The sequence below is a fragment of the Hyposmocoma kahamanoa genome, unplaced genomic scaffold (genome assembly GCF_003589595.1).
Source record: "Hyposmocoma kahamanoa isolate Upper Pololo Valley unplaced genomic scaffold, ASM358959v1 63, whole genome shotgun sequence".
Taxonomy (NCBI): Eukaryota; Metazoa; Arthropoda; class Insecta; order Lepidoptera; family Cosmopterigidae; genus Hyposmocoma; species Hyposmocoma kahamanoa.
The window spans coordinates 17276904-17298975 of record NW_020653851.1 but is presented as its reverse complement, the minus strand read 5'-3'; the positions used below and the strand labels follow the sequence as shown (position 1 = coordinate 17298975).

At 35.4% G+C, this 22072-nt stretch overlaps 1 protein-coding gene across 6 annotated transcripts in view; it reads right to left on the bottom strand.

The window, feature by feature from the left end:
- LOC113230497 (guanine nucleotide exchange factor DBS-like) overlaps positions 1–22072 on the bottom strand; it is a 135806-nt gene that overhangs the window by 67353 nt on the left and 46381 nt on the right. For 5 of the 6 annotated variants that reach the window (XR_003310498.1, XM_026464454.1, XM_026464456.1 and 2 more), the window contains exons 2-11: positions 16556–16754; positions 14063–14153; positions 12567–12797; positions 12000–12133; positions 11556–11675; positions 10687–10807; positions 8894–9044; positions 8599–8753; positions 7021–7191; positions 6117–6251 (exon numbers count right to left, since the gene is read on the bottom strand). Coding sequence is in view for 5 of the 6 variants with exons in the window: in XM_026464454.1 (XP_026320239.1) it covers positions 6117–6251; positions 7021–7191; positions 8599–8753; positions 8894–9044; positions 10687–10807; positions 11556–11675; positions 12000–12133; positions 12567–12797; positions 14063–14153; positions 16556–16754 (1508 nt within the window). In the remaining variant the exon portion in view is untranslated. The remainder of the gene's footprint in view (positions 1–6116; positions 6252–7020; positions 7192–8598; positions 8754–8893; positions 9045–10686; positions 10808–11555; positions 11676–11999; positions 12134–12566; positions 12798–14062; positions 14154–16555; positions 16755–22072) is intronic. The other variant, XM_026464458.1, reaches the window with a different exon arrangement.

Below are 22072 nucleotides of genomic sequence, written 5' to 3'. Positions count from 1 at the left end.
TGCGAATAAAATTATCTTTATCTTTATCTTTATCTTTATCTTTATCTTTATCTTTACATAATTCGTCAAAGGATGTGTAAAAAACCTTTTCTGTTTTTGAAATGAACTCCAATAACGACTATCTTTATCTGATTTGTATAACAGAACGTTCCGTCGACAAGAATCAAAAATGTATCAGATCTGTATAATTACTGTATTCTGGCAATAAAAAAAACCGTGATAGGTATTGGAAACCTAAGAAATATATATTTAAATATAGCACATTTTCATATCACATTAAAGCCTTGGTCAGGTCCATTTATACTCATGCTCGTTGGCATTCAGGGCCACGCGATCCGCGGCCCCCTTGTCTCTGGACCAAAATTTTTCTATTGTAATCTTTTTCGTGGTTGGTAATATACACAAACATAATTACTCCCTCCAAATATGCTTCTGCGAGAATACTACAACACTTTCCGAAAGATTAATCGGTTTGTCATTGAAGTGTAGAATGACGCGCATAAAATGGATGTACTTTGAAGAAGATTTAGTGAATCAAAATCTGGAAAAACACCTCATATATTGGTAATTATAAAGCATGTAATTAATTTGTATCTTTTCAAATATAACTATGACAATTATAACAACAATAACGGTTACTGTAACCTGTCATTTAACTCAAGTTATCTTAGAAGGGCCTCTGTATCCCAAAAGGGCCATAGGCATCCATTTGACTTACGACGGGCCTGCCCACTTAATACAAATCATGTCATCTCTGACACCTGGGGGTTATGCTAGGATCGCGAAACTTCGTAGTTGAACCGCAGCGTAGCTCCCAAAGGAAATCGAAGTTTGTAACCAAGTAAATGAGTTCTGCGACACTGGAGGCTTATCATGCTCCAAGGGATTTTCCTTTTATTTTTTGTTTTAAAGATAAAAAGGAAGGTAGACCACCGCTATTTTACCGTGTTACTATAATGTGTTACTTTTGTTTTTATCTTATCTGTAGGTAAATACTACGTGAGAATAATTTGACACTGCAATTGTGCAAGATACTGTTCAGTTTTTTTGGGTTCAGAAACGTTTGTTATTGCGTCAGTATAATATCACATCTAATTCGTCTGATTTAATCAAACACAAATTATAGCATAAATATAGGTAAATAATTTAAGTTCGCAATACAGACGTGGTAAAAAATACCTAAATATCGTTAGGATTCGAAAAATCACTATACCTACAAAGCCTTAGGACCTAAGGACTAACTTAAACAGTATTAATAATCTGTTATGGCCTAAAGGCGCGAGAATTTTTGTGACGTCAGTCGCTGTGTATGGTATGAAAGCTGCGACTGACAGACGCGTGCGGCGTTCGCGACCTGCGTCTACACACGCTTCGCGCTGCGAATCGCGCTTTCTACAAGTAACACTACTTTTTGTGATTCTATATTTCCATAATTAGCGTTATGCTTTATGCGTATATGATGATATGTATAGTCAGAGGAGAGGACACGTCAGATGTTTTTTATGTAATCTCTAGATATCTTCTAATTCGTTTAGGATGTAGAATAAAATCCCATAGATAACGGTAAGGTTTTTTGGATATTTTATATACCTCCGTTTGTTCTAATTTCGAACACTGGCAGAACAGGCTAGGTCTCCATTTAGAGTACTGCGATTTAGTAAGGTACCTACGTTAATTCCTCTGATTCCAACGACACCATATTGTATTAGAAGATAAGATAGGTAAGTGTTCAAAGAAGTTTAAAATTATCAAAAAACCTTATGGACAGGTGTGCAAAATGTTAACCTAATTGTTACCGTTGAGTTTCTTTTAACTTTCAACAGCAGAGTTATTATTTTTAAATAAAGCTACTTGAAATGACCTTTCTTACTCAACGCTTAAAGAGATTACTGACAAATAATAAATATAATTTATAGTGAAATGAATCTAGTAAGTCACAACCATTAAGCCGGCGGATGGTATCACGTAATCGCAATATCAGTAAAAGTGAAACCGGGGTCATCTTCAATGTGAGGCGCATTAAGTTTTACGCTTGCCTTGGAAATTACTAGTCAAGAAGTGTTATCATTAGAATTAAACTTATTCTTAACTGTACTTTGTACGTGCTTTGTTACTGGCTGGTAGGTAGATATTTTTATAAAAACTATTATTATGAAATGATTTTTTCGGGTATAAATCGTGCATACTTGTTTTTTTTCAAATAATCCAGTATTTCGTCCCTTTTGAAGGTCACATGGCTGACAAAGATGGTAAAGCCGTCAACCAATTAAGTCAAATATTAATGCAAACCACCGCATTTTGTTTAAAGTGTATAGTTGTGTAAACATAGTCATGTCATAGAGATGACTTTATCGTCTCAACCGTGACCACGGGGCCGTGGCCTGTAAAGGTCCTAAGCATTGGTTTGTTTGAAAAACCAAATGCCTACACACGATTTAGACCCCAAATAATTGTTTCATATGCAATGTGTAACAATCGTGAATACCTAAGAGCTCGCTGTATTTTTTTTTATGTGAATAACGCTCACAGCACAAAAGGTTTGAATTCAGCAGCGTCTCCTTGTGCATCAGTTTGCGGATTGGTTGGCGACAACGGTGTATTTTCTCTTATTTAGAGGTGTTAGCACATACTTTTTGATATAATTTATAGTTATCGAGTTCGTAAGTTTTCGCGATTTTTACACATAGGAAATGAAACTATTTTTCCGGATTTAAATCGCGTATATTTATTTTTTCAAACAAACCGTAACCATGGGACCTGTAAAGGTCCCGAAACGTTGGTTTGTTTGAAAAAACAATTTAATAATAACAATTTAATAATACGTGATTTAAAGCGGAAAAATAGTTTCATTTCCTAATTTACAGTTTTAAGTAATTTTGAATTCTTTTTGACGTTTTGTTTTATTTCTTAGTTGTTATTATAAAAATCTTGGGTAAAATACTTTTTTAATTTCTTGTCGTTTTTCCCCTCTATTTAAAACCTATTATTATAGGCAAACGTCTCATCTACATTGATATTGACTAGTGTTGATGGATAGCACAAAGAAACCTTTATAAACATTTTGAAATGACTTCTGAAATGTACGTTAAGTAACTATTCTTCAAAAAGTTATCATTAGTCAACTATCTTCATAAATATTCCAACCAAGTCGCAACGTGTGACGGTATGTGCATGTTAATAGGGAAACGTTGAATTACATTACCTACAAATACCTACCTCCTAAGTACTTAAACGTAGGTACTAGTAATTATGTGGTGAAATTGTTGCCCATTGTCATGGAATAACAACGTACATGTACCAAATGAAAGCTTTGAAGAAACTAATGAGTAACATAATTTTTTTAGTAACTTTTGTATCTAACTTTGTATCTAGCTTACTTTTACGATTAGGATAAATAGAAACAATAAATTTACAATGTCACTGCATATGTTAAGGGTGATCCGAATTCGTTTGATAGCAACTATAAAACACATAGTACATTGTGTTACGAGGGCGGTAACTAATAAATTACGAACAGAAGAATCGATATTCATACATTCTCAGCCCGAACGTTTATAATTGCTGTTCCACCTTTGTGACATATACAAGTTGCAAAAAAAGGTAAAGTAGACTTAATGACCTTTTCAAAATCTTAGAAATAAATAAATCATACATACAAAATTAAACAAAAAATAATTAAGCTTTTATTTTTCTTACATTTGGTTTTGACTTTACTTATGAATTAAACGAAAATCTTTAAATTTATGTATTTATGCTTATGCATCTTATAAAAATTATAAATGGAATAAAGTCGACAGTCCATCCACTGCAATTTGGGGTCGCGGGGCGAATTTGGCGCGAGGTTTACTTCGAGGCATTGATGCGAGGACAATAAAAATAAATAAAATAAACTGGGGTTGCAATAAATATTCGTTTACTATTGGGCTTATTCGGTCTATTTATTGTTATTCGACCGAATACCGAATATACAAAAATAGAATGAAAAAACGAAAAATTATAATGTAACTTTTATTTATGCAGAACACACACTGTAAGTTCGAGAAAGCGTAAATTTTCACTTATTTATCAAAAAGATATAGGGAAGTTGTTATTGTAAGAGATCAAAAAAGGTAACAAATCAAATGAAAAGTACCAAACTATGACTAAATAAACGCTAACCAAATCGACTAAGTACTTACTTATTATTTATAAACCAAAATAAAAGTTTCTGAAAGTGAAATAAACAATTACTGTCTTAAGTCATAAATTTAAATTATAAACTTTAAAACGAAAGTACCTTCTTTGTTTAATTGTACAAAATTATATATTTATCACAATTGAAGTTAATTAGTGGTATTTTTCGTGCTAATTTCCGTATGTTTGTTTATCAGGCCGAATAGTTTGGGCGATTATTCGGTCAGAGGTTGAATATACTATTAGTTGCAACACAATATATTAACCATTGCCGCCCTAGTGCCGTATGATAAAAATACCGCCTTTTTTGCTGCAATTTATAAAAAGCAAGTGTAATGAAAAAAAAAGTAAATATTCGTTCTGAAAATAACATTTAAAAAAGTGACAGTCGTAGTTCAAGAACAATAATTACTATACATTGTAAACAGATACCACTAAAGAAACACTTTAAAGACCAATGCGTTTAAATCTTCAGCCTATGTCACTTTCTTCCACTCAGTTTATGAAGCCTGTTTGAGAAATCCAGGAAAGTGGTCAGGCGACATATCTCGCGTGTAATCTCATTCGTATACCATTGCACTTGAAACTAACGTAATACCATGCTTTATTAACACACACGACGCCGGTAACACTGCGAAATTATTAGTTAGTCTTGCTACTAAACAGACAAGTATATTGAGACTATTGCATGGTTATAATGGTTATCTCTCGAACAGTTAATTATAATTACTGATATATAGTCCACTTGTCGTAAACATGGTTTGATAATTCAAACTCAGAACCAATAAAACCAAGACTGAGATTTATAAAACAACCAAAAAAAACTTTGACTTCAGCTAGTTAAGCAAAAATGGCGAACTATGCAAATTTTTCGTATTTACAAAACGAACATTGCCCAAGTTTAAACAAGAAATTACGAAATAAACTCAAAGTATAATTTAATTTCATGATTCAACTAGGGCAAAGTTCGCTTTGTTACCTTGCCATTTTACTTACGCTTAGTCGAAGTCAAAGTTCTACATATAAAATCTTAGCCTAAAAATTTTTATTTCTTTTTATCAAATAAATCGAAGCTGATACTTATGTTTCCCCGTTTTAAAAACAAGTCAACAAAATCTTGTAAGTGGCTGAAACGCTGACCGCGAAAAGCCAAGAAAAATAAGAAAGCAAAACTAAGCAGGATATGCGGGCCGAAAATCGTTGTCACGCCCCCTATAGGATGGAAGAAATGAAATAGTCTAAGAATGGAAATCACGCCCGCATAGTTAAAAACACATTTTTTTCATAAATTGTAAATTCATGACTATGGATACAGGGCCTCCAGTCGAAATATTAGAGATAATGAACATAGAAAGTGTTCGATCAGGGTTGCTGTTCATAAAGGTAAGTTTACCCATTTGGTAGTACGATAATTTATTTTTAATTACTTACATGAATACGTATCATCCTTCATAGATCATAGATTATCTAATTGCGACTATGGTATAGTATATTACTAGTCTCCGCGAGTTACTGGGCAATACTGCATAAGGTAAGTAAGTAAATTGCATGTGGAGAAAACGATTGATTATAGTTATTATTTTGTTTATTAGTCTGTGTCCAGCCGGTTGGCGCCCAGCAGCGGCGGCTAAATAATAATAGGAAATAAACTTTAGAAAATAGAAATGTGAATACGTGTGTGTTTCCATTGGACAGGTTTTATTGACTTGGCATTCACGTTTAGTAATTTTTCTTTAGCCAAGAGAATTCTTTTCTATCAAAATTTATACAGTAACAAAATTACCCATCGTCAAACGTCGCCGATATCATTGATAACATTAGCCACATTTCTACAGGACTGTCCACCGGGTAGTATCGGTTAGTTTCAAGAAATAGGACTATTTGGCCACGTTTAATAATGAGTAATTTTATCATCTACAACATAATTCACACAAATTACAAACCTGGTGGTTGTTAGCTGTGGCAGCACTATGTGGAGGCACGGTTTGAACAGGTCGGGCTGGCTTGGCTGCCGCGCGCTGTAAAGTTGTTCTCTTCACGGATACCATCAGCCAAACGTCTTCTACTCGTTGGGCCACCTGCGAAGAGAGGCAACGTTTAATATAGGAAAAAAGAAACAATAACATCTTTATTACAGTTTAGCCAGTATCTAGTATAAGTCATATCAGAGGGATCATGAGAAATTACAAAAGAAGAAACGTTTGTGAAATTATTAATATATTGAAAAGTTTAAAACATATTTGAAGCATAAAGATTTTAAATATTTAAAAGATTTCAGAGGAAAGCACAATGGCGAAATTATTGTTAAAAGATTTTTTTGCGTCTTCAAATGTCATAATTACAAGTTTGGATAAAATAAATTTTATAGATTTTTCAAATTATCAAGGCCTCTCTAAGTTTGGAAATAAAATAATATTTAAATGAAACTCAAATGACTGATTAGTATGTAACCGGACTAATGACTAAAACTGTCAGTTTCTTAGTTTCTTAACGTTGAGCGAAATCTAACCGCCAAAAAGGGATTTTCAATACCTATATATAGATAGGTCCACTCTAAGTTAGTTCACGTAATATCAAATGTATTAGACCGATTTGCAATAAGAGATTAACTACTTTATAACAAAAAATAATGTGAAACTTCTCCAAACATTCACAAAACTGACAAAAAGTTCCTAATATCACGAATAGAGGGGATGTTTCACAAAAAAATAAGTCGTGCCAGAGTTACCAGGGCATGTTGGTTTCCATAGTCTAAGATTATAACTCAGTTTTCTTTTGTTATGGCCTAACTACATTTAAAACCGTCACCGGCAAAAGTTAGCATTTAAAAATTAAACAAGATGTTACCTGGGTGACTAAAGCCCTGGTCTCCTGCGTAGCCGACTGCATAAGCATGTCCCTGAATTGTTCTGGCGAGGTGAGACCGAAGCTTTTTGCGTCCTCAAGGAGTTTGTCAACTGCTATCAGACCTCCTTCGCCCGCTAAGATTTCTACACCTGTCGCGCACCATTCGTTTGCCTGTTAAAAAGAAAATCAAAGCAGGGATCTTGGCTGTTTAAATTACCAATTTTAAATTACAAATTACGAAAATTTTAAAATAACATTATTTAATATTTAATTACCGATGAAATGTGATTCCGTTTGTTTTGTGATTAGATGTTTTGCTGTTTTTCCCACACCACCGAATGGAACAGCCCCCCATAGTTAGAGATATTATCTTTATTGCAATAAATACAGAATATTTTTGGAATATACGGAGACTTACACACAGGTCAGTTGTTGGCGCTGTAGTATTTCAGCTTTCTAATATGTGATTTCAGCGCAAACGAGAGTTGATATTTAAAAGTGACACCAGTATCATTTGACTGATGCCAGGGATAGATGGCCCTTATTTCGTCTCTATTTCTGGTTATATACCTACTCGATGATTCTACTATGTCATAAACTCGAATAGGCAAAGAAAAAATGTTTATCAGCTTTACTTATTTTGGTACAGCTGGTTCAATATTAACTGGCGTGTTTCAATTTGAACGTAAACAATAGAGGTAATAAACCAAATCTTCAAAAATTATTGTATTTTTAAAGAAGGCGTTTCGGTGTTATCTTGTTTTGTACTACGATGATAACCGACATATTTTGACGCTTTTCAATATTTACAATGAATCATTTAAAAATTATGTGTTTGCTTTGCAAGTAGCAAAAGTGTAATGCCATAAAATTTATCATCTCAAGTTTGAAAACAACCGACTAACATTTAAATTTGGAAATAATTTATCAGACTTAAGACTTTTTCAATAACTCCTTGAGAAAGAATTTGTTGAGGGAAGCATTGCCGCCTTGCCGATTTCTGCTGTCAAGCATTCTGGTTATGTAGGGTATGGCTGCTGGTGAAATTACAGACACATGGCACTTAAGTCTCAAAGTGACGAGCACAGTGGCAGAGCCTCTCAGATCTTGCGACTTAAGGTTCTGAGTGGCACTGCAACGGGCGTATCGCTTACCACCAGGCGTGTGTGTTCGTCACGTTGCTTGATATTATAAAAAAAGTTAAGAAAAAAATAGCATTAAGAGCATTTGAAGTATCGCCCACTGAAATTATTTGTAAATAAAATACCTACAGCTTGATTTTGATTGACTCTCCCGATCGGAAACTGCGTCTTTTCCGAGCCGAGACGTATAATATTGCGGATGGGCTACCCGATCGGATCGATTCCGTTTTGAATAAACATCAGAGCCATAGTAGCAGTTATTGTTGTAGCTAGTGATGATCTCATGGGGTACACGTCAGTTAATATTGAACCAACTATGCTGGCCATTTTGAAGTTACTCGTTAGAATATTTATGGTTATGACGATATGGCTTTAAAACTTCCAGGTAGCACATCCTTTGAAAAGGACTGGGAGAGCAATACTTCTAAATCCTTACCTTGTCTATCCTGTCCATAAGGTCCCTAGCTTTGACCAGCAACATGTTTCGTTTCTGTATTTTGTCTATGAGTAACGCACTCGTTCGTCGTAGCTCCTCACATTTGGACTCTATGTGATCTGTCGAGCTGAGGGGATCCTGCATTAGTTTCTCGCCTGTAAGTAAATGATACTTTTTAATACAATTCAAAGACCTATATATACATATAATATAGATAAGAGATTTAAAAATATATTTGGAAAAGCGTAAATATATTCCGCTGTGACCTTAATAAGGCGGTGATTTAAACACTTACCATCCTCAACAACCGAAGAAGCAGTATTGAGATCACAGTTGCACAGCTTCTCAAAGTCGTTGGCTTCCTGGATAAGGTTTTCGACTCTGATCGCGGTCTCGCCCACCTCCGTCATATCGCAAGCGGTCTTTAAATGGCCGTCTAAAGTCGCCTGGGAAGCAGATAAAGACCTTAAAAAATATTACTTAAGCTTTTCTAAGACAAAAAACTGGTTAAGTGACCAAGGAGGTTATATAATGTAAGAAAAAAATATCACCACGGTGTTTATTTTTTTCCATCCTATAAGCGATGTACGCAAATAGGTTTTATGTATGTACATATGCTATGAGGTTCTTTTTCATGCACGATTTTATTTTACAAAACAATTTTAGAATAATGTATGAATTGTTTTAATGACGCTGGCCGAAATGATCGAATGATATTTTTTTACATAATTTAAAAATAAATATTTTGACACATAAATATAACCTTCAATTATATTTACGAATATTTGGATAAAAGCATTTTTTATTTGTAAGTCAATGGTAAAAGCAGTAAATTTTAGTACAGAATGGGGTTGGATATGATATGTAATTTTCGTAAATGCAGAAAATCGCTAACTAACGAAGCGTGGGTGACTACTTGTTCTCATGCATTTTGTATCGAACACGGAAAAAGAGAGTTTAAAAGAAATTCCGACAATGCAATGACTTGTCCAGCATGCGGGAGCGAATTGCGAGACAAATTCGACGTAATTCAAGCGGATCTTAAGCCTGGTGAAACTTTCAAATCAATCGTATTAGCCGGTATGAAACCAGACACGATTATGGAGATTGCAATGAGGGCGATGTCTTTTTGGTCGTACCAAGTGGAACAGGAGACGTTGTATCAAGAAAGTATAGCGAAACATTCCAGAGAGAAACTGCAGTGCATGGACGAAATCAATAATCTGAACTTACAGAAGCTTAGAGCCGAATTAGAGACGTGTAAACGTAAAATAGTGTCGTTACAAACAGAGTATAATAAGAAGAGGAAACAGACAGAGGAATTAAAAGCGTGTTTAGAAGACAAATCAAGAAAAATACAAAAGTTGACGTTTCAACTTGATGCGCAAAAGAGGAAAGACATACGGCTAGGTAATTTTGATAGTATATCAAAAAAGAATGAAGAAATTTGTATGGATATATCGGATTTGGTAGGTAAAAGAGCTGCGTCGGAAGCGTTCGTGTTCAAACCCACGAGGGAAGCCGACTACGATAATTCTCATCGTGTATGTTCTCCTAAAACACCGATGTTCGATTTTCGTAACAGAGAAAAGAAAAAATCGAATTTCCAATTTAGACCTGTGCAGTCTTAGGTTTAAAAATTTGCCGTACCATAAACCAAGGAATAGTTCTAGTACTTAATAAAAGGGGACGGATATAAATAACAATGCAGTGTGTACAAAAACGAATAGAAGTCCATAAGTTGTATTAAAAACTTGCTAAATTTTATTGTGAATTAGGGCCTATGTACACGGCGTGTTTTTGTCGACGCGCAGGTGATGCTCAGTAAACTTTTGCATACATTCTTATTGAGCCTTTACGCCGCCGTAAACGCGCCGTGTGCATAGGCGATATATGTCTGTGGCATAGGCTCTTAAAAACTAAGTTTTCTATTGGTTAAAAGAATTCATCGACTTGTGCACCGTTTTCATGAATTCAATTTTTTTGAAATAAGCCGCTAGTGTATTATCCATACTCTGTTTGTCCTCACTCACTCTAGACTTTCAATTTGTGATATGCGTATGTAATAGAGAATTAAGTATAATTTACCTGCATTTGTTTAAAATTTAATAAAAACGTTCTAAACTTCAACCAGTGGTTCAGTTTTGTGGAATGTTTTTGCCAAAAATTGTCAAATTGCTTTTCAGTCTCTTCAAGTTGCACAAGTAGCCTGAAATCAAATAAAAACATTTAGTGCAAGCAGAAGTGGCACAGTGGAATGTTTTTGTGGGATAATACAACTATCCCACATTTATTTTAGATGTTCCAACAACGCATTGAGTTTCACTAACATAACTATTCTATATTAACTTTAGAAATGTTCCCTTAGTGTCCGTCTGGCTGGTTCACCTGGGTGGACTACGTGCATTTTTTTCCGTACCTCTTTTTAGGTATAAAATAGAAAACCACTGGTGCTCCACCTCAGACAAGACGAAACAGATTTGATGCACAGATTTTTTTTTTTAATTTCATAAATCTTAATCCAGATCACAATGTAAATGGCGAGCTTTCTTTTTTAATGAGAAGTACGTGAGGAATCCAACATGCAAGTATGAGCTAACAAGTTCTATATTTACGCCTTATATTATGTGTCTTCTTTTTGTCATAAATATATAATAATAATAATAATAATAATAATAATGCACACACTCAACATAGCCCCGCACTAGGGAAACCCTGTGTCGCGGGTGCCATGGACACACACATAGACAACCACAAATTACACCCAAACTCACGAGAGAAATAAATGTAGGCCATACAAATATTTCTCCCGGCCCGGGAATCGAACCCGGGGACCTCTGCGTGGCAGTCCGGTATGGTAACCGTTCGGCCACGGAGGCAGTTAATATAAAATATAACAAATACATGATGTAAGTAATAGGTCTAGAAATATTCAAATTACAAATAAATAATGTTACCTTTCTACGGCGGCTACGTGGCTTATAATATTATAGGTAAGATTTGGTTTCCGCACTTGCGTCAGCAGCTCCTCGCCTTGCGACGTGGCCGATGTTAATTCGTTTTTTAAAGCTTTATACCTGGAAATATAACAATAAAATATATCACACCTATAAATTTTCCATTACGTTAGGTATTCACAAATTCAAGACACAAAAAATATTAAACTCCAAACGTCTTATCTTCATGCCGTATTTTCCGATTGTAATAACACAGCAATGGAATGTGATGGTAAAATAGTAGAACCGTTGCTTATATCAAAGCTAAATAAAGATACATTGTTCACATAAAATACCTAACTGAGCTATTATTTCGTAAGACTGTATTAACTGTTTAAGAGCTGGTTCACGTGACAAATATGAGATAGTTTGGTTTTTTTTGCACATCACTTTTCATCAACTAACCTAGATTCTTGTGAGTCTAATAGTTCTTTGGTTTGTGTGGGATCATTTCCCATATCGCAGTCCACGATCTCGTGCATGAAGTTATCCAGCTTGGTTGAGATATCCTTCATTAAAGTTGAGAATTTTTCGAGTGCCTAAAAAAACAACGATAACATTTAATAAATAAAATAAACGAAAACATTTTCCTTAAAAAAACACAATAACAGAAATCGGTGGTACTTATAATACTACGCAACTATATTTATAAAATGGCTTGTTTACATACCTAAAGACTCTCTCATTTATTTTGGATATAGCCAACGCGTTCAGTTTACAACGTATTTAATTACAAGTTTCACTAACTAATATAGACTTAACCATTCTACATTAACTTTAGAAATATTTCCTACGTGCCCGTGGACCATTCGACTGGTTTACCTGGGTGAACCACGGGCAATATTTCTCTTCCGTACCACATTTCTCAGGTGTAAAATAGAAAAACATAAAATTTATATTGGTGGTGGTCTACCTCAGACAGTTTGATGTTGGCCTTATAATATTACAAAAATATACAGACAATCAACTTACTATCCGTTGTTGTATCCATTCGGCGTGTGAATACTGTAGCTCTCCTCCCAAGTCAGGTGTCAGCTGTGACCGGTCAAAGTGGTCATACAACTCCTCGATTGACGAGCAAACGAGCACTTTAAATCTGAATTCTTCCTTAAAAAATTTATTGCTCACTTCTGATAACGCTTTTTGGAGAAAACTCGCTGGTCTCAATACGTAGACAGCATGAATGTTGCCGGGAAAGAATTCCTGGAATTGAAAGAATAATATGATTACACCATGGATATAGAATGGATTTTACCTGTATTGATAATCATTATCAGCCTATCGCAGTCCACTGCTGGACATAGCCTAGCCTAGCCCCTCTAAGTGTGTGCAATTTCGCCCGGTCCTCGCCTTGTCGCTTCTAGCTGCTGGTAGCAGCCTTTCGCGAGTCGTCATTTTTTATGTCGTCGTTTTTTTTTATGACGGAACGAACTAGTCGTGCGCCTGGTATCAAGCGATACGCCTAGTATTTATTTGGTCTGTGCGCCCGTCATACGTATAAACGCAGGCCACACCGCGGACGAAGCTAAGCTAAGTTAGCTTAGCTTACGTAGGCGGGGCATCTATTCACACTTCGGTTCGCTCCGCGAACGAAGCTAACCGAGCTAACTAAACTAACCCAACGATCCCACTAAGCTATGTAAAATATGTCGCTCTTCACCTTCGCGCGTATTCATAGTGTAGCACGTTACTACTTACTAAGTATTTTCTTAGCTTAGGTTTGTATTCAACCCGTGAGCTAAAGTTAGGTTAGCTTCATTGGCGGTGTGGCCTGCGCTTTACATACTTTTGCTGAGCCAAGGTCTCCACTCAAGAACTCGTTTTCGCCATCGGTTATCGGTTCTGGCCAGCCGACTGCCCACTGCCCACTTCAGATTGCCTATTCTACCAGCTATGTCAACAACCTTGAATCTCTGTCGGATAGCGTTTTTTCGAATCTTGTCCTTCAGAGAAACTTCGAGTATAGCGCCTTCCATAGCTCGCTAACTGACTTTTAACTTGTAGACCAGCCGTATAGTAAGTGGTCACGTCCGTATGTCATAACGGGCAGAACGTACTGATTGAAAACCTTTGTTTTCAAACTTAGTTGGTAAGGGTGATCGGTCACCTATATTAATATTCTACCTGCATTCTTTTACCTACTAGTAAACATAGTTCATCCTATTGATGACATCACAACACAGAGTCAATATCACACATCTTTATTGCACTGATTCAATACAGCTTACACAAACAGCTAAGTTTTTTCGTAATAACTTTCTTAAAACGATAGAAAGCATAGGCATTATGATCTATAGATAAGTTCAAAAGGGCCTCAAAGTTACTCAAAGTTATATTAGAAATTACAGCGGAAACGTTGTACATAAAGGAACAATTTTCATCTGTACGGAATAATATATAGTAGAGAAAAGGCCTTTTCGAAACAATATGAAAATATAAAAAAATATATAGAAACATTTAATACTTACAGAGATCCTTAATAATACTGTTTTGACAGAATTCCATCTGTCTTTTCTTCTATCTATTATTATATGGAAACCCATTTCTGCCTCTAATAACCTGGGAAGCAATAAACATAATGGTATGAGAAATGAATATTTAAACACACATTATGCTAAACGGCTTAGATTAGACTGTACAATTTCTTGTTAATGAAAAGTTAACGACCATTTAGCAGCTAGAAAGGTACCTACGTAACATACCTATTTAATGGACATGAATGTACTTTTTACTTCGAATTTCTTTAGGACAACACGATCGATGAAATAGAATTAAAATGGATTCCTATTTATAGTCAGCTATGGTAGACGTATGTGGGCCGATTGCGTGTTTTGAAATGAATAATATGGTAGTGAACCTTTTCAAAACTTTTGCGTTTTGGTGGGCAGTTTATTCAATAGCTACACTCAGGTCTCAACAACAGGTCTACGGTGTAAGAATTGTAATTTTCTTATTATTGATACACATACATTTATTTAAACACACATTTAGCTCAAGATCAGGATGCGTGGAGGGATTAGGAGGAAGCCTTTGCTCAGCAGTGGGATACATCAAGCTAAATGTAAATACATTTATTTGTAGATAATTCCATCCCCGGAAGATATAGGATTTTCCTATTTAATAAAGAAATGATTTGATAAAACGTGGGGTATCAAAGGAGCCTCATCACAATGGCGTATTATTCATGTCCTCGGTAAGTGTGGCGCATCTTGGGCAACAATCTGCGAGTACATTACGTCGATTGGTAAATGCTTTCATCACGATCGCACATCGCAAAAATGGCGGCTCTCGTGACGCGGGTAGCGATAATAAATTCTGGGCCACAATAATAATACGTGGGGCACACTATATGTTTTCGGAACGAATAAATAAAAAATACTATAAATGGTCAGAAATGAATTTATCATTTCTCAAAATATTCTCCGTTGGCGTTAATGCACTTTTTCACACGAATGAACCAGTTTTGAAAACATTTATGCCACTCCTCCGTAAAAATCTCTGAAACATAATTTTCGTACTCTTAGATAGCTTCTTCAGGTGATGAAAATCGTTGATCGCGTAACTGGCTCTTAATTTTTGGAAATAAATAAAAGTCACAAGGTGCCAGGTCGGGACTGTACGCGGGATGTCTCCTATGGTCAATGCTATTCACCTTCAAAAATTCGTTTGTCTGTCTGGCCGTGTGAGAACTGCCATTATCGTGGTGCAAGATGATACGGCGTTTACGGTTATTTTTACGGAGTTTGTATAATAACTTCTGGCAAACAAATGGTCGTGTACCAATCACTACAACAACAACGATTACGGTACAACGATTCTCCGAAGCAACAGTAGCCACGTGTCCAGTTTTATTAAAAAAAGAAGAAATCATCCGTTTAGAGCCACTTTGCACGCGCGCCACTTTGGTTGGTTTCGGCTCATCTCGAAAGACCCATACGCTCGATTGCTGCTTTGTTTTGGGATCTTAACCATAAATCCATGTTTCGTCACCTGTTACTATGTCCCACACCAAATTTGACGCCCCTTCGTTGAATCTGGTAAGCATCCGTTTTCTGAACCTCAGTGAAATTGTGTGGGATCCACCAAGAGCACAGATTTTTTACACCCAAATGTTTGTGTAGTATTGATTGTATTTAACTCATGCCTATGCCTAAAGATGCCCGAATCTCATGGAATATCACATGCCTGTCTGTTTTGATCATACGGCACACAGCATCGATGTTTTTGTTGTTCACAGCAGTGGACGGGCGACCATCACGAAATGCATCACTGAGATTCACACGACCGCGTTTGAATTCTGCAAACCAGCTATAAATAATCGTCTTGCATGGTGCTTCATCGCCAAAAGCAGTTTGAAGGCAAGCAAAGCTCCGCTGAGCTGTTAAATTACACATAAAGTCGTAGAAAATCATACAACGAAAATTTTCACGAGTTAAATCCATGGTGATGTAGACAACCAATTTCTAAAATGACGCCACAATGTAAAAACGAGTGACAGTCAGATGAAACAAACTGTATTCTACAGCCAAAGAGATCCATTTTCAAATGTTGTAATTACTTTTTAAATATTGTTTGTGTAAGTGTTCAGTTCCGGAAACTTATACTGCGCCCTATGTAATAATAACGCTCACACCCAACATAACTCCGCACTAGGGAAACCCTGTGTCGCAGGTGCCTTAGACACACACATAGACAACAACAAGTTACATCCAAACTCTCGAGAGAAATAAATGTAGCCATACAAATATTTCTTCCGGCCTAGGAATCAAACCTGGGACCTCTGCGTGGCAATCCGGATGGTAACCGTTCGGACACGGAGACAGTTAAAAACAATAATATAATGTATGCCATCGATACGATAACAAAAATACTTGTTAAATTTGATTTAGTGCCTAAATTATTTACGTTTGATATTAACGCCGAAAGTATGCATTTGGAATTTTATAGGTACTTTTACTTACGAAGGTATAGAAGTGAGGTAAAGCAGCAATCGGCGGTATTCATCAGCGGAGAGAAGATGGAAGTTGTTATGGTCGGGGAAAGTGATGACGGGCCGGTGGTCCTTAGCCAGTCCACCCGTGGCTAGTGCGTATTGCGGGAGTAACAGCTCCCCCACGGTGCGACTCTCGCCGCTTTCGCCGCACGCGTCGCATTCTGCTTCTGCAAAATTTAAAATATCTAATTACGCAAGCTGCCATGTGTCATACAATTTCGCACGAAAAAGACTAAATTCGTACCTTTGGTATAATAAAGCCTTATGTAATCAAACGTTAAATGCTTTTATCATATCGTCGGTGTTTTGTAGAAAGGGCGAAAGCGCCATTTCGAAAAATTTTTTAGGGTAGCATGTTTTAGCCTATTTTAAAATATTGAATATAAACAGGAGTTTTGAAATTGAATTTTAAAACCTAAACTTAATTAAAACCAAAATTGAATTTAATAACAAAATATAAATATTTTCAAATAGTCGTTAAAATCTAAAGCATGCTCCGCTGAAAATTTTTTCTAAAATGGCGCTTTCGCCCTTTCTACAAAACACCGACGCATGAAAGTCATAAAAATCATACGAACCGTGAAATTTTATTACTCTCCCATTTAAGCATAAAACAACTAATTTGATTCGTAGAATTTTTAAACCTCTCTTGAAAAGTTGCCATTTTGCAGATGTGGCCTTATTACACCAAGGGTACAAATTTTGTTCCAGGAAGTGTCCTAGAGTATGGTGTTATTCATGTCATAGGCAGCAGTACTATATACTTATGTTTGTCTTATGGCCAATAGGCTCAATTTACATTGCTGCGGAATGGTGTCGAAGAGCATTTTTATAACGAAATTGTACATGGCGCAATAATTATATAACATACAAACTAGTTATGATACGGTACTTCGTGCGAAATCCCGAAACTGCGCGAAAATTCTCATGAAGACGCGCGATCTATTTCTTGGCTCGTGCTCGTATCTAGAGACACAATTACCATCAAACTATGGTCAAGAAAATTCGCACTTGTGCCGCGACAATGTAAACTGAATCTCAACATACAATGTTCTGCATTTGTCCTTTCAAAATAAAAAAAAACTTTATTTCATAGGTAAGCACTATTACTTTTGAAATCGTCACATTGGTTAAACTCTACTGCTCATTCGTAAGGCAGATTCCCCTGTTGCTCTTTGTAAATAACATTTGTACACATTCAACATTTACAATATACACATATTTTTTCAAACATCATAGATCGAGACTACCTCCAAGAGCTAAACGGGTTACTACCACGGATTTTTGTCATCCAAGTACGCAGAATTCGTATAAACCTCTAGTATAAACTTTTTGTTTCACTATAGTTTTAAACCTCGTGAATAGCAAATTTTGTATATCAACCGGAATCTTGTTATACGTGGAGGACCGTATAGACATTGGCCCTTAAATGAATTTGTGACTTTGTGAAGACGACTATCAAGAACAGCTTGTTTATTTTTATTCCTCGTATTAATGTTATGCCTGTCACTATTTTTCATAAACAAGTGACTATTCTTCTTAAAACATAAATTTACATTTTCATAAAAATGTACTGTGACGCTAGTGTAATAAAGTTAATTTCCTTAAACTTTAAGTTCGGTCTACGACAGGTAAGCGTAGATAAGTAGGTTTGGTTCGTAATTCTTAGTTACGAATATTTAACCGTGTGATTGTTATTGCATGGTAAGTAAATATATATAAAAGGCATTAGTTTCCTGAATGGGCCTGAGCGAACAGGGTCAGGGATGGCTGAATGCAGATCACGCGTTAGTATGGCACAATTCACCGGACGCGCGCCATCAGATCGTGTTACCTTTGTTGCGCTACTTGATGTATTAGGTTCATGTCCAATACAGAAATACGTATAACTTTGAGAGAAGAAAAAATAAATTCGATATTGTAAGTCAATGATTCGATATTACAAACTATAAACAAGAATAACAGCAGTACTTAGAAATTGTTGATTTGTTTAATTTTATAATGCAAAAATTAATATTTTATCGATTTGTGAACGATTAATATGAAAGTATGCAATAACACCGCCATTTATTTTCTTTTACGCTTTTTTACGCTGTGTTAGAAGTCTGTCGTATATATAAATATAGGAAAAAAGGGGTCGTATACCTATTTCCACAGTTATAAAAATAATATCAAAATATAGTTTTTTCTATTTATTGAAACGTTTTTTAACTAAATCCTGTGTTTTCTTCACCCAATACACAACAGAAACAATAGTTTCACCGGGAATCATAAACGACTGTATGAAGTTAAAACACCTGAGTTTCTAGATATTTCTTACTTTTCTTAATATACCTACTCGATTCACTCAACCATAATAAAATGACTTGTACAGGTGCGAAGTATTATTAAATTAAAAATAATTAATTTGTGTGGCAGTTAAATCAACTTTAAAAATATTTTGGCATTCTTTAGGAATCAACTTTCCATGATGGAAGTGCTAAAATTGGCATATGTTAAGGACATAATACAAAACAACACTGCAGATAAGATTAAAGATAAGAACTTGGGTAGTGGGTGTTACACAGTTAATTAAGAATAGTTATTTGTTACGCAAGGCTGCAAAATTGTCAATCTAATGTCAGCAATAATAAGATTAAAATATACCAAGGGATTTATATTATTTAAATAAGTAATGTACCACAAATCGCGTAGTTGAACGTGTCATTATCTTTTTTTTTCATCAAAACAAAAAGTTAGGTGCACTACAGTCTTAGACTATGGAAACCAATCCATCCTCTAAGACCACAGTACATCGTCAAGTTCGAATTTCAAAAACCTTTTCCACGCTAACGCGCAAAAAACACTTTTGCGCAGATTTCTAATGAGAAAGTGAGGTGAAAAATCCGAGCTAGTGAGGTGAAAAATCTATCACTGTAGAACGACGTACTGTATTTCTTAAAATGAGATACCTTTATTTTATTTTTATTATTATTTATTAATAAATTTCGTTATTTCCTTCACAAAATGGTAACAGCAGAACAATGAACCTTATGATTTGCACAAATTAATTGGTGGCGGCTGGAGCATAAACTAGGATGGGTACCCACAGGGTTGTAATTGAAAACATCATTAAAAAAATGTATAAAATGATATGCATCTAAGAATGAATGAATGATATAAGAAAAAGGATGTGTGTGTGCGTCTCTGTATGTGTAAGTTCGTGTGTTTTTTGCTTGCGCGTGTTTATGTGTGTGCGTACGAGAAGTAAAATAGCATTCAGAATTTCTTCAATAGGTCGTACCCATGGTCATGGTAGAAGAGTAACATCCGTGACCATGGGACCTGTAAAGGGTCCGAAGCGTTGGTTTGTTTGAAAAATCAAATATACGCGATTTAAATCCGGAAAAATAGTTTCATTTCCTATATGTAACAATCGCGAAGACCTAAGAACTCGATACATCATACCTTTTATTCAATCAATATTACAATTCTCTTAGGATGAATCACATCGACGTGATGTGACACTCCTGCTGGTAAGACTATAAAGTAATAGAGCATTAAGTGACCTCTAACAAAGCGCGTAACTTTTCCGCACAGAACGCATTGAGCGTGAGGACTTTTAATGTAGAGCTATTCAAATGAACGTGGGTCAATGGCCCTCGCACCTAATTTGCAAAGGTCAAGATGCTCAAGAAACGAAACGTAGAGTTCGATATTCGTAATGAGGTGCTGGTTGGGGCAAATAAAAATTTTCGATAAAGGTCTTTATCGTCGGAACAACAATTAAGTATCAAATAAACGTATAGTGATGACACTTTAAAAGAATTGCAATAGGCATTTCGTAGTCTAATGTTCCATTAAATAATAAGATACATATACGATACGATATTTTAATATAAGCAATTAATTATTTTTCCTTTTATTTTTAAAAAAGCCGGGGTAGTCCAATGGTTCGCCCAGAGGCCGTGGTTTCGAATCTGGACTCGAACCCCTGAGTTTTTTGGAATTTATGTGCCAAATGTAATTTGAAATTGACCATGAACTTTTTGTGAAGGAAAACATTGTGACGAAACGTGCATGTCGAAAAAGGTTCACAACTTTGGAAAGACGCGTGAAGTCCCCGACCCTTATTGGGCCAGCGTGGCGGACTATGGCCTAAACCCTCGCCTGAGAGGAGACCGGTGCCCAGCAGTGGGAAGTATAAAATGGGTTGATGACGGTTATTTTTTCTAGGGCTAAAATTGTTCAAAATCTAAGTACAGAAAATTTTCTATTGAGTTTCAAAAGGTAGTATAAAGAGCCTTAATTTATGGTTTCCGAGTTTTATAAACCATTGTTATTTTAAACTTTACAATTGACCGGACAACTATTAAACCGTGCGGGTATCGTAGTTTACCACGTTTTATTAAAAAAGTATATTAATATCTAAATCGTGTCTATTAAATGTCATTGGATGTGATTGTAAAAAATATAATCAAAAACAAACCCCTTCGAAGGACTTCATTAAAGTCGTGAAAGCATTTAAACAATAAGTCATAAAAAGTGATAAAATAGTTTCTGTTTCTGTTTCTGTTGTATCTACCGTGTTACCGTGCACCGAATAATGTGTAGAAAAGCTAAAAATCTACTTTAGATCCATCATAATTCATTTACACAACATTTCTCAGTTTAAGTTACACAAAATCAAATAATCTTTATTTCACAGGTAAACAAATTACACTTAAAATTTTCACATTGATTAAACTCTCCTATCATTCGTAAGGCTGATTCCCCTAAGAAAAAACTAGGGGTTGCACTTTGTAAATAAACAAAATATTACAAACAACTTACAATTTACAATATTTATTTCAACGAGATTTTTGTCATTCAAGTACGCAGAAGCTGTATAAGGTTTAGTGTTAAGTTTTAGTTTCATTATAGTTTTAAATATCGTAAACGGGAAATTTTTGAATATTAACCAGAGTCTTATCATAGAAGCGTATACATTTCCCCTGAAATGAACTTGTAACTTTGTGAAGACTGGCAGTCGACTTTCAGAACAGCTAATTTCTTTTCTCATTACTCTATTAATGTTATGTTTATCTCTATTTTTCATATAAAAAAAAATATTCTGTGACGGTAGTGTAAGAATGTTTAATATTGCAGGGCCATGACAATGGCATTGACTCTAAGGTTCACCGCCTATTTAATACAAGAGTACTCGAGCGTTACTTACATAACACAACTACATAGTTAGCTTGAAAATCTGACGTTGTAAACCAGTATATGGACGGTATTATTTTAACAAGCTGTTACGTAATGAAAATGATCCAATTTTTTACACGAGATATCATGCACGTTACGAAGAATTTTGCGTTTTTCTATTTCCGAGATTGAGGTGAGGATAGAAGGAAAACTCACTAACTGTATTTTGTAACCGTAAAGGTGTACAATTGTAACTCGAATTATATGAATTATTAAGAAAATATGTATAGAAGATGTAGTCAATGTTTTTGGGGCGCAA